This window comes from Ylistrum balloti, unplaced genomic scaffold, assembly GCF_031769215.1.
Source record: "Ylistrum balloti isolate Yb309-2 unplaced genomic scaffold, AGI_CSIRO_Ybal_v1 Utg369578, whole genome shotgun sequence".
NCBI classification, from domain to species: domain Eukaryota; kingdom Metazoa; phylum Mollusca; class Bivalvia; order Pectinida; family Pectinidae; genus Ylistrum; species Ylistrum balloti.
In genome coordinates, this window is record NW_026781870.1 from 65876 (window position 1) to 80005 (window position 14130).

The 14130-nt window shown below is 32.5% G+C and overlaps 1 protein-coding gene across 1 annotated transcript; it reads right to left on the reverse strand.

Moving 5' to 3' along the window:
• Positions 1–1600: 1600 nt before the first annotated feature.
• On the reverse strand, positions 1601–12440 carry LOC132543187 (ras-related protein Rab-10-like). The gene is made up of 6 exons (XM_060206661.1): positions 12103–12440; positions 11080–11140; positions 10316–10454; positions 9074–9163; positions 8197–8298; positions 1601–7193 (listed from the first exon to the last, which is right to left on the reverse strand). The coding sequence occupies exons 1-6, from the start codon at positions 12227–12229 to the stop codon at positions 7110–7112; spliced, it is 603 nt and encodes a 200-aa protein (XP_060062644.1). The 5' UTR covers positions 12230–12440; the 3' UTR covers positions 1601–7109.
• Between the last annotated feature and the right edge of the window lie 1690 nt (positions 12441–14130).

Below are 14130 nucleotides of genomic sequence, written 5' to 3' on the forward strand. Positions count from 1 at the left end.
AAAACATGTTTAACTGTCAACCGTTACATTCCGTTCAATGATAAGTTGAAGAATGTATGTTTGAAGAAATGCTGTACATAGTTGCTCAGGTTATCCGGTCACCATTTAATATGTTAACTTATTAATTACTGCAAATGTGTTTCGAGCAATTTTTTATGCATTAACATTTCTTGGTAATTTTTCGGTTGGACTAAAATTCGTCGTATAAAAGTTCATATTTGAAAACACATCTTTGTAAAACATGTTTAACTGTCAACCGTTACATTCCGTTCAATGATAAGTTGAAGAATGTATGTTTGAAGAAATACTGTACATAGTTGCTCAGGTTATCCGGTCACCATTTAATATGTTAATTTATTAATTACTGCAAATGTGTTTCGAGCAATTTTTTATGCATTAACGTTTCTTGGTAATTTAGAGCTAAATCAAATCGCACATCAATATCTGAAATATATCAACAATATACAGTTAATGAAATCCTGTTTAAGCCCAGCGTACATTCCGTGCTAATTTCATGTTTTTCATCAAAGCGTAAATGACACCACTTCAGTTCGTAAAATAGAAATGCATGGTAGTTTTGCTGATTTCAATGGATCGCAACAGATATATTCAAAAGACTTAATGAGCTTGTTTGTAAGTCGACATGCATGAATTAGTTTACATATCGTGATAATGATCAGAACTTTGTCATCTTTATCAAAAATATTCTAATTATTTAGCTGGCGATGAAAAGTATTGACTGTCATATAATTTACTTGTTGATGAACATTTTCAATGTTGCAAACACTTTTGTAACAAATTTTGGTGCGAATCAAAACATCTTTCCTTCAAATTCATCTTCAATACAAGGAAGACAATATATCAATTAATATATACTTCATTTATATTGTCTTTTCACCTTCCTATACTTTATGTTGCGTTTCTTTATACTAGTCCTACCTTCGTACATATTATACATCAAATATCCCTATCGCCTTGATATATATCACCCATGAATGTGAAAAAAACACTTTCGGTGACCGTGTTGGACCCATACTTTTCCTGGGTTCATTATGATAGGTAAACATTCCTTCGGATATCCCTAACCTTACAAGCGTATGGGATGTACATTGACTACTCACTGTCAAGTCATATATTTTTAGTAGATCTTTATTTTGTGGTTTCACAATTTTTTTTTAGGTTTGTTGGCACTTGATTTCGTGGATAAATATAGTCTGTCAACGCTCGTTTTCATTTTGTAGCGATAAATTCATTGATTTAGAGGACCACGAACTAAACGAAAATAACCCCAACAAAAAATTAATGATTTACAGTATAAGGTATTTCTTCATGTAGCTGTGAATTTGTCTGGTTATTTTTCACTTTTGTAATAGCCTTTTTGTCTGCTGTCGTGCCCTTTCCGCCTTTCAGTAAACCAACTTACTCAGCAGAGAGAGATTGCGATTTGAAAATATTGTTCCATGTCATGTCGTTCATCACACAAATTCGGGCTGTGTAGAATCAATGACTTAACAACACGATAATTTTAAAAAAAGAAAGAGTAAAATTTACCTTAAATTTGATATCGCTTGTATATGATTTAATAAATAAAAAGACATGATTTAAGAATTAGAATTCCTTTATTCCTCTTATGTCTCAGTGTATATATACTGATTTGATGCGTGAATGCATGATATTTAGGCTGATACATGTTGTACACTTAAATAATGAACTGTAATCTATGTAAACTGATTAGAAGCTACATCATGTAAAATTATTATTGTTAGCTTGGAAAAGCCCAGATTTTCTAGACACCTTTTAACACACTTCCAATGAGCAACACAATAACGGACAATGCAGCGCTTCTTGACACAAAGGAGCACGCGGAGCCATATCAATACACACTGGATATATACATAACATTGTATATAATAACGGTTAAATCAGGTAGTATTGGTCTACTCAGATTTTTAGGGGGAAAACGTCCAACAATTCCAGGACAAATAGTATCTATAATGAGCCTAAGTGATTTTAACGAAATCTGTGAATTAAAAGATAACAGTTTCATATAGTGACCAGATGAAATGTAACATACCAGCTAAATTGATACAAGTGTTGCCCATCTCCTCTATTCAATTTAACATTGAATAGTCTTTAATTAAGTTTATCATTTATTTGCTTTACCAAAAAATATATATATATATATGTTGATAAAATATTGAAAACGCTATAATGATATAAAACAAAAACAAGAGACTGTTCTTGTTCTCTTTGTTGTTTCTGGTACACGTTCTATATGAGGAAACTTGCTAAGCCAACCACTTATCAAAGCACAAATAAATCACCAAATCCCCTGGCAGTATCTGCCAAAACAGCATGTTAACAAAAAATGGGACATTTAAAGACATTTGGGAGGAGGTGGGGTGGGGGGTTGGTTTTTAAAAACACCACTCATACATTCATACCGGTACTTGCATCCTTTCACTCTAAATGTACACACACATGACAAATAGCCAGATATTTTCAATTCAATTATTTATACTACAATACCGGACATACCAAGCTTAAAGATATCAGGATTTACGTACAAAAAGAAAAAACATTCTACATATTAGAAACCCATAACTCCAAAGTAAACACAAAGTATTAGCTTTACACTATCGTTTACCATGTCCCACTAATGATGGAAGATTGACTTCCATATAGAACTGTTAACACTTTCTAGATGACTTCAACAGATTCTATTATACTAGGTTTTGACTGTGTACCCTTTTAAAATATGATTTTCTATAGCTTTCATATATTGATTCTGGTGATTTTATTATGTCAAGCCCAATGGCAAACGTTTAAAAAACAATCCTCAAAAAAGGATTAAGTTTAGAATAATTAAAGTACACTCGAAAAATGACAGCGAAAACATAGTACTTTACAATATGCTGGTAGTTCAAATTACTGTATCAAGTTCAATGCTGTTTGTTGGTTTTCATTTTAGCCTCACACATCCACGTTTTTATTGTACAGCAGAAGATAATTTGATATTTGAAATCATGAGATTTTAATAATTCTTAATAACAACTGTGTGAAAGGGCTTGAAAATTTAATCAAGGTCAGACAGCAAACAGGTTGTGAAGTGTCCAATGAGGAAATGAACAGCAAACACTTCTCAAAATGAACTACAGAAGTGATTAAGTAATGTAACCTTTGTCCAATTTGCTCATTCCTGAGCTGTTCTAGCCCAATAAAATATAGGCATTTTCCAATCAGTGATCCAACATCATCTTTGGTAATCAAAAAAATGCCTGTAGCATAACACCCACTATGTAACACTCAGGTTCAAGTGAATAACCTTATTCCAAATCAATATTTTTGTTTTTTCTCTTCCACTATACAAACATTTGTCTGCTTTCAGATGAAAATAAGCCAATATGAAGGCAGTCTTAAAAATGATAATTTCTATCAATGTCCCATCTTTTAACCCTAAGGGAAAAACATTTTTTTCTTAAATATATCAATCAAAGAGTTTCATGCATTAATAGATCAAAATCTAGTTACAATAGATTTGGTAGAGCAATCTTCATTCAAAATAGGAAAGAAATTTCCAACAACACAATTAATTCTCAACAATAAAAGAGCATGACTATCATAAATGGTATGAGTGCCAACTGAGGGAAATCAACAATAAGCTAGTATATTCCTTTAAAACAAATCTGAACTTTAGTAACCTTTTTCTGGGAAACTGGGACTTATCATGTGATAAATAACTTTCCCTTCCAAGATCTGGCACATCTACAAACAGAGATATAGAATATTAATACACAACTACAGCAAACGTTATTATGCGATGTAGCATCACTGTACGTTTTCATAACTCCACCACTCAGACTTTAGGTGTCCAGGCTTACATTCACTACTATGGCATGCTTTTAGTCCTACTTCTATATATATTGTGTACAATTAAAAGTCAGTAATACAATACAACTAAAAATGAACAGTAATATAATGAAAAGACTTTCTTTCCTTGTCTTATTATGAATGTCACCAAAGTGACAAAACATTGGCACTCTCCTACTTTAATTTTCAGCCATCGTACCAGGTACTGCATTTTTAAACAAAACACATGTAAACTCAGGACTTTTATAAAAATGTAGAGATATAAACACAAACTACATTATTTACAGCAATGTACACATAAATACTGTTGCAAAATAAGTGCTATGTGATTGCATTACCATATTAGCACTACAAAAGGATGTGAAATGAGGGAGGTAACTCTCTCTAATCTCTTTCAAAGGGGGGACAACTCCATGTGTGTGTAACACAATGACAATGTCCCAGTTTTGCCCAAATCAAGCAACATGATCTTTCATCCTCTGTTACAAAAATGAAACAACTCTCGTCTTACTCATGCACAAGGGACATAACTTCCTCTGTTATGCTTAATCTACATTTCACAAGGGAAGCAACAATCTCTCATTAATGGGACACAAATCTATCACTCTTCCACAAGGGAGGTAAATCAATGGGACAAAATATCACCCTAAAACACAAGGAAGTAACACTCTCTGTTTACTTGGGATTACTTTACAGAGAGATTCATTATAGCAATATAACCAACCTCACTAACAAAAGTACATGTGTTTCCTGTAATTATCTCATCTAAAGTTAAATTTATAATTGCTGAATATACCAACAAAAGGGTAAAATGTAAAAACAGATTGTTTATTTTGAACAATATTTACCTTAGTAATTAAGTTAAATTTCATTAATAATCGTCAGAATTTAAGAAGTTATATGCAAAAGCATAAAGTGCCATATTTGACCTGTGATCTTATGTGTATTGCTAGATTCTTTCTTTAAATGCACTGAATAAATCTAAAATCCTTAAATCACTTTTGACTTCAGTGTGCAACATTGAGGCAGGGACTTGACAATAACTGACACACAAGTTGATCTCTATGTGACATTGAATCAGAGCCCCATGTTTGGTTTCTACATGATACATCAACTTTGACTTTAATATTTGATCTAGAAGGTGGGCCTTAAAAGGTCCCCAGTAAAAGCAGTACAATACACTCAATCTGATGATCATGCCATTACATAGTGGTATACAAAATCACTTCAAAGTAACACTGAGCATGCATCAAACTACCAAAATATTGTACAACGAAAACACCAGATTTGACATATTCTAAAAATCTCTTAACCTTAAATCAAACATAAACAGTTTGTGAAACTCAAGCTACAGTTGTGATTATGGTGTGAATTATTTTTTCTCAAATTTTTGATATCACTGCAGTACCTAAAGTCAATGTAAAATTTTATTGATTATCCTAACATTAGATATCGACTAAAACTAAAAACAGATGTATGTACCTTCTGTGGCTGCCAGCTACAGTTTAAATTGTGTTATATAATGATATAACTAAATCACTTTTTCACATGTGACGAACACTGATAGAACAACATATATGTAGCAAGCTGTACATCAGGCTATACAGTGATGGAATTCAGACATCTTAACACATGGCCAGTGGTTACCACAGGGCACAGCAATTAAAGAAAGTATGACTCTTGAATCACAAAAAACACCCCATCAACTTTAAAAATTAAATTGTTCAAATCTGATTTGTCTGTAACTTGACTTTCTAAAATGTTTATACAAGCTGCACAGGTACTAAGACTTTAAATAAAAAAAAACCTTCAGGAAACCTAGAATGGAATACAAAGAATCAAACTTTGAAGGCTGCAAGAGATTGTGGAGTTAATATTAAGTTCAGAATGTTCTTATTAGGGTAAATATTCCTTTAATTTGTATTTACAAATCTGGAGATTAAGTATTTCATTTCACATCTGATGTTTGAAAATTAAAATTTTAATTTTCATCAGTCATATGAAAATATTAAGTAAGAATTCAAATAACATTACAATACAAAATTGTATACAGTGTTGAAAATTCTAAAATGTAATTAATCATTTATTTCTGTTTGATAAGCAAATAATCACTCCTATGAGAACCTATTTCTCACATTGATACATATAGACCACAGTCAGTACTACAACTTGTGTTCTCTTCTATAACTTGAAAGGCATCCAAAGACATGACTTTAATCGAAACATAAAAAGATACAGGCTTATTTAGGTTTTATCATTACTGAATTTGTACTTCTTTTCTCACATACAGTAACACATCAGAGTGTAATGACCAATGATTTATGAAAACAAGAAAAACATACAGAGTACAGCGACAAAGTCAAGTAATGTGAACTGGTCCACCAGTTGTTTCTGATGAGAAAGATAAGACTCATATGACTGAATAAATAATGACACATACTTCATCACAATTGAAAATATTCTTGAATAATCATATTTCTAATTTTGGCAGTCTGAATAATTTGTTAAATTTATCACACCCCAAAATTTCAACTCCAGCTGTAATCAAAATATCGTGAATGGAGGGGCCTCACTTTATTATGATTTTGAACAATCAGAAGCATGCAACGTAGCAAATTTGGTGGTAAAAAATCAATTGAAGTCAGTTTGATGCAATGAAAAAGCACATCCCTCTTTCTGATGTTACTCTATGTCACATCTAGAGAATTGAATGAATCTGTATCATCCCATCAATCTAGTTCGAGTGGGAAAAAAGTAATTAGTTTTGAGTAGACATCTTTCCCCTAAAAAATGGTTTAAACTCAATATATTAATGTTAAATATCAAACATAAGATATATTCTAATCTTGAATAGCAAATTATTAATAACATTCTATTTCAAGACTGTTTGAAAAGAACATTTTCTGCGCTAAGGAAAATGAGAAGGATAAAAATTTGGTGTAGGAAACTTCAAAAGGCTAAACGACTAGATCTGCTTCAATGCAAAGTGGCAGAATATGAATCTGTGTCTTGTGTGGAAATGCACAAAGTACAGGTCTGTCTGTCACTCCCATCTACAGGGGATGGAGAGGAGAGAGAACCAAAAGTCAAGTCCATTTCACTCCCATCTACAGGGGAGGGAGAGGAGGGAGAACTGACAGTCAGGTCCATCTGTCACTCTCCTCAACAGGTGAGGGAGAGGAGGAAGAACCAACAGTCGGCGAAGGAAAACTGTCTTTGTATATTTGCCCAACATATCATTATGTTGAACAGCAATTTTTCTTTTCTTGTTTAGAACCACCAGTTAGGGTCTCTCCCTTGGGCTCTGAATCTCTACCTGGGGTCTGAAAGGGAAAATCAATCATTAATGAAAATGAACCAAAACACATAACAAAAGGAAAAGACATCCTTTCCTGCATCAAATACAGCCTAGCATAAAAAATTCCAATTTTGTCACACATGATACCCAATAAAATACTTAACAAATCAGCTCTGAATCTACTGCATTTAATTATAATATTTACTATACAAGAACCTTTCATTAAACAATTAACTTATTTCAGCACCTTTCATTAAACAATTAACTTATTTCATCACCTTTCATTAAACAATTAACTTATTTCATCACCTTTCATTAAACAATTAACTTATTTCAGCACCTTTCATTAAACAATTAACTTATTTCATCACCTTTCATTAAACAATTAACTTATTTCATCACCTTTCATTAAACAATTAACTTATTTCAGCACCTCATTAAACAATTAACTTATTTCATCACCTTTCATTAAACAATTAACTTATTTCATCACCTTTCATTAAACAATTAACTTATTAAAAGCTCTTTATTTATTTTACAACTATAGTGTAACAGACTATCTGCATTTTATGTATATAAAGCCATATTTGTCAGTCAGGGGTAAATTTGTGATCAATAGATTTTATTGTTGGAGGAAATTAGTCCACCAATAGAAAACTGACATTGTCGGGCGGATGACCCCATACCTTTTGTCTGTTTGAGGAATCAAACCTAGTTACCTAAAGGGCAAAAGGGTTATACCACTGCACCACCCAAACATTTACATACAAAAGTATGTGGACACTGAAACAGTGCAAGTGTGCTGACTGCATGTAGACAATGTCAATACATAATTAAAAATCACCTGCAAAAATATCTAAACATAAATCTCTTATATAAACCTCATTACAGAATCACTTGCATATGGTATGAAAAGAATCTTTAATAGGACTTTGGCCACCACACTCTACAGACCCAAGTATATTGTTGATCATGTTGGATACTGTATTACTAGTTTATCAATGGGTATCACTGGCCAGTTTACTCACCTTCAGTAATATTGCATTAGCTAAATCCATAAAAGCTTTTTCCACATTTATATTAGCTTTTGCACTGGTTTCTAAAAAGGGTATCGAGTGTTCCTTTGCAATCTGGAAGAAAAGACAGTAACATCTTAACATTACATTTATAATCATAAGAATTGTAATGTCTTTTCTAGTAAAGTTAATTTCCAGTAATTCTATTTTTCAATATTTTCAAGGGTGGAAAAACTATAAACAAAAGACCCCTTCAAAATAGAATTAATGAATAAAATAGTCAATGTCAGGAGCTTCTGAAAACGTATATCCTATTTGCATAAACTGTGAAAAAATTTGAATCATGAAAACAGTCTTTACACTAGTTTGAACACAAATACCATATCTAAATTAACAGCTTTAGTGAGTCCTTTTACTGCCACCATCTGTCACATTGGATTAACTAGTTTTGTGAAAAACTTGTATATCATATAACCAAAATATTTAAATAGATTTGAAAATAATGTCCACAGTATCAAGACATTTTCATAAAATTTAAAGATTTCATAGTATTCACATTAGAAACCATTCCAATTGCTAAAATTCAAGATGGGCACCAATAACCATATCAAATTTCAGATCAGACTATATCATATCTTGCAACAAGTAATTGATATTTGCAATCTTTGTTAAATTACATTAAAACACAGACATTCTTTTAGAATTAAGACAAATTGAGTCGTCACAATATTCTTGCCTTAGATTTAGGGAATAGACAAAAATACAAGTAGGATTTGTCATTATTGTCTGTTAAAGTAGTCAGAAAGCATTTTCCTTTTAAAATGTTAATTAAGTATAAGAATGAAGATTGAAACAAAATGCGGAAAAAGCAGGGTGATATCTGACTTACCGACTCTCCACGGTCCTTTGAGACTTGACGTTTGTTCTCCATGTCACATTTATTACCTAAAATCATTTTTTCTACGTCTTCATTGGCATGCTGAAAAAATAAGAAACAATGCTAATGTTTTTCAAAGTAAATTTTTGAATTCAAATGAATTGTAAATAAATAAAAAACATAAGTCTATCAAAACATTTTTTGCTGTTGAAACAGACTTTACACAATAATATTCACAGGATATTTTGTAAAGACTGCTTTGAATTAACAAATGACATAAGTATGTCTTAAAACACAAAAGCATGAAATTCCCAAAACAGAATCAAGAATTCAGAATCCAAAGGGATACCCATTTTCATTTAGAAGTGTGCTCTGTCTCCACATATGCCAGAAATAATCTACCAAAATATCTATCAGAAGCCAGAGGAAAGTTGGGCAATAAAGTGTGATGCTGTGCTAAAATTGTGCTGTTTTCTACAAACATCATGGACATCTTAAATATAAATCATATTGATTTATCAATCAATAAGTCCTTGTCTGGTAATAACACCACCAATGCATCTTATTATCCTGCAAATGGCATTGGCGAAATACACCTGCCACATACATTTTTGCTATATTTGACAGTGATGGAAAACAATTGTATTTCAGCACCAGCATTACCTCGTCAGAATAACTTTATAAACAAATCTTAATCTTACACTTAAAAATGAAAAAACTTGAAATAAGCAATTTTGTTAAATTGAACAAGTTTATTTAGTAAAATTCATGAAATTGTTATTATATCTATTGAAGTTAGGTACTACATATCAACATATGGAGAAGTTATTTTGACATATGTCATCAAGCATAATTTAGGCTTACTTATGCCTGTTGATATATGTCAAAATAACTGCTCTATATGTTGAAAGCATAACATCAACAATTGGTAAACACAGGTTTTAAGTTATGAAGTTTCAATAGTCTGAATTTTCAAGAAATGTCAAAAGATTTATAGAATACATGGTCAATGTCATAAAATAAAACATAAGTTGCTTTGTTTTTTACTTGGGATCAAAAGACAAAAAGTTGCTTGTCGCTTTTGCCTTTTTCTTAACCATAATAAAAATAATGTTTCAATTTTTGTAACACTATTACTTTTTACTAACCATGTATTCTAGATGCAATGCTGATCATTACAATCACCAACAAATGTTATTTTATGTTTCCTTTCAATCTTATCAATATTGAGTAGAACTGAAATGTGTTATGTACCTCGTCAATATTCCTTAACCACTTGGATATATTTTCGAAAGACTTTGTGTTAGTGATGTCATAGACAAGCATGATGCCCATGGCTCCACGGTAGTAGGAAGTGGTGATGGTGTGGAAGCGTTCCTGTCCAGCTGTGTCCCTGTAATACACACAAACATTTCATAACTCTCTCTGACTGCCACAATACACAAAATTCACACAAGTGTTCCAGTAACATATTATACAGGTAGTTTTATTTCTTATTACAAATGTTAATATTACAGCTATATAAACAAAGAAGCTTATCATACTCATGTTCTAAATCTGTATGAATGTATATGTAACATTTAAAAGTGGTGGTTGATTTTTGGAAATTGAGAGTGGACTTTTTCTTGTAAATTATACATACTAATTTTTTTTTTAAGTATAGGTATACAGCTATTATAGGTAATCATAGCAGGGTAGCTAGATACATAAGTGCAGGGTTTTCAATAAGAGCCGGTCGCCGGCCAATTTTAACCGGCTACTCTGATCATTTGGCCGTCTACACCAATCCAGTTCCATAATAATGTTCCATAAACGACTACACGTACACGGCAGGCCAGCCTCCTTCTTTCACTACACAGCCTACTACTAACAAAATTATGGAAAACCCTGTAAGTGGATTGGCAGAGTACTAGTCCTGTACACATTTATATAAGTCCCATATATAGCTTTACAAGTTTGTATATATTGGGAACATTTGAGTCCAGACTGCTTGATGTTAGGCATATAACTAAACTTACCATATTTGCAGTTTTATTTTCTTGCCTCCTAACTCAACCGTCTTTATTTTAAAGTCGATACCTGAAAAGAGAATGAACATGTAGATTTTGTTGGGACTGTTTATCTTTTTAAGGGGTTTTGCATCAGCTAATCCAACCTCTCTCAGAAGACAAGGAAACATAAAGTGATAAGTATGATTAAAATATGGAGTGAAATTGGAGAAAAAGCAATTATCAGATTGATTGATTGGTTTAATTCATTGCCTAATTGAACAGTAAGTGTGACAGCTTCTTCACTGAACAACATATCAGAGGCCCATCACATGCCATCTAGTGAAAAAAGGTTAAAGTATCTTGCCAAAGGAAACAATGACATCAGCACAGACTGGCTCATTTCTCGTTGAATGGTTGAACACCTTTGCAATAGCTAAGGGTAGTAATGGAACTCCACAAAAATTTCCATGATGAATAATTTGAAGTTATAGCATGCCTAAACGCAATATGTACATGAGGAGCACACATTAATTGTAAGGACATATCCCTGTGCATCAATACTAAAGTATGGTACTCGTGTGAAGACTTCTAATGCTAATTTAACTGGAAATACTGCATAGCTTAAATTACATGTGTCAATCAAATTTGTTTTGATGGGCTATTCTATCTCTATGGCTTTCTTTACTTATTCACAAGACTTAGGAGTCTGACATTCTGTCAGAAAGAATATATAATAATCAGTATAAAAATAGCTATTGAATACTGGTTATTCTACTGCGATTATTACGTAATCTTTATGTCAAACGTCAGGCTCCGGTGACTTGTAATTACTCATGATCATCATTTCTCTTTTTCCAACGATGTGGATACATACACCACTAGATTACACAGTGAGTATATAGTTGATGTCTATAATCATCATATTAAAAACTTTCACTAGACTATGACTCAACACTCGGAAGAGATATGAATGGATATGTCGGTCAATTTAAAATTAGGGAGGGGGCACCTGATCGGTGTCAAAACCGAGGGCTACAGCATTTAACTTACCTATCGTAGAGATAAATGTTGTATTAAAAGCATCATCGGAAAAGCGAAAAAGAAGACAAGTCTTTCCTACGCCGGAATCTCCAATCAAAAGCAATTTAAACAACAGATCATAGGTCTTTTTAGCCATCTCAAGACTTTTGAATAACACAAAATGGCGGAGTTCGATTTAAGTAAGAGCAAGATGATTACTCTTTCCCCGGAGTCTCCTCTACTTAAATTTGGGTAGTCCTCGAATGTCTGTCATTTCATGTGTCAATCTGGCCTTAATGACAGACTAATTTCTATTTCTGGATATTATATCAGATCAATAATCGGCAGACTTCATCAGTCGCCTCGAATCACGACGTCACTTCCTTATACGGGTTCTACTGCATTACTTCATCACAAGGGAAACAACTCTTGGTGACTAGACGTAAGGTATCAAGCAGTAAATTAATGATAGTGTTAGGCTTTTAATATGTGAATATTTGAGATAAAAATGGTCTGCGACGCAAAAGTGTTCAAGTAGAATGCACATGACTGGCACGTTTTTAAAATTTCCAGGCGAAGTTCAAATGTAATAGATTCTTTACATGAAATGGCACGTTATCTCGAAAAAGTTGGGAAAGAAGATTTTGTCACACCGGTAGATTTGAAAGTGATATTGTCATATTGAGTCTCAGTATGTAACTTGATACAAAATTAAGTTTCCATACACGTTAAATGACGTTCTATAATTAATGACTCAGAACCGAAATCGAATGCTCAATGATGCAATGTCAAGCTCACCAGTGCAAATAAAACTCAACACAATTTCTGAAATATATTCACGATATCCATGGAGTCATTTTATGAATCAGTTTGAATTTTGGTAAAAATCAACAAAAATACCCATATGTGAACATGGTAATAATCCAAATCCAAAACTAGGACAAAATATGAAAAGAAAGATTTATACGAAGACTCCCGAAAAAAATACGAGGATAATAATGCAGGTGTTCTGGAAGAGTAAACGTCTTCTGCTTCAGCGACGATACTCTCCATGTAAATCTATATAAGTAACGCCACGTTCTCAAATCAAAGGAGGACAAAGGCCAACTAACGATCATCAAACACATGGTGAATGAGAAAAATAAATCCTTCAATATTTGTAGTGTTATATAACTGTCTTTGGCCCAAATAATTCCTTGTCGATATCAGACACATTTTTTTTTACAGGATATTTGTTGCACACTGATCAATGTTATTTGTCTAGCTATTCGTCTTACATAATTATATATTCACTTTAAATACAATGAAAAAGGAATCTATGTACTTTTATTTGATTTAAACATATTCATTACTGACAGCGCGCGATAGTTTGGAATTAAATTCCATGCAATTCAATTTATTTTCACTTCACAAAGCCATGCATAGAAAAACATATTTGCAAATAATATACACCGAAGTGCGTGTTCATAACCAGAAACACACAACTAAAACCATCTTCATTGGACAGGGTTCATCTAGGATAAACTCCTAACAATGAGTAAATCTGTGTTTACGAGATGAATCAATGGCTAGCTGAAATAAACTAGTCAGGGTCGTGGAGGACAAATGGTTTTGATACAATACGAAGTGGTAACGTATATAATTAGCCGAGGTTATGTTAGGTCTAAAACAAGGTAGCGACCTAATAAAATTTATTATCTGTTTGATGACAGGTATCGTATCGACATTTAATTTTACTATCATTGATGTTGTTCCTTCTTCCGGTTCTGCAAAATGCTCACCTACAATATTTACTAAGCCTCAGTTTTCTCTTACATACTATAACAGTTTTTTTTGTTACAATTATGTATGGAATATTGATATTATTTATGTCTATACAGCATGACAACGAAGTAGCTTTCTTTAAAATATAGACCTTCATGGTGTCACATTCCATGTTTTTCCACCTATCAAGATAAACCTATATGATTAAGAGATATTAAGAGATAGGGTACAGAATTTTCATTGGATAATGGTTTAAACATTCCATGACCAATCTTGTCTTCTATCTCACTAGCT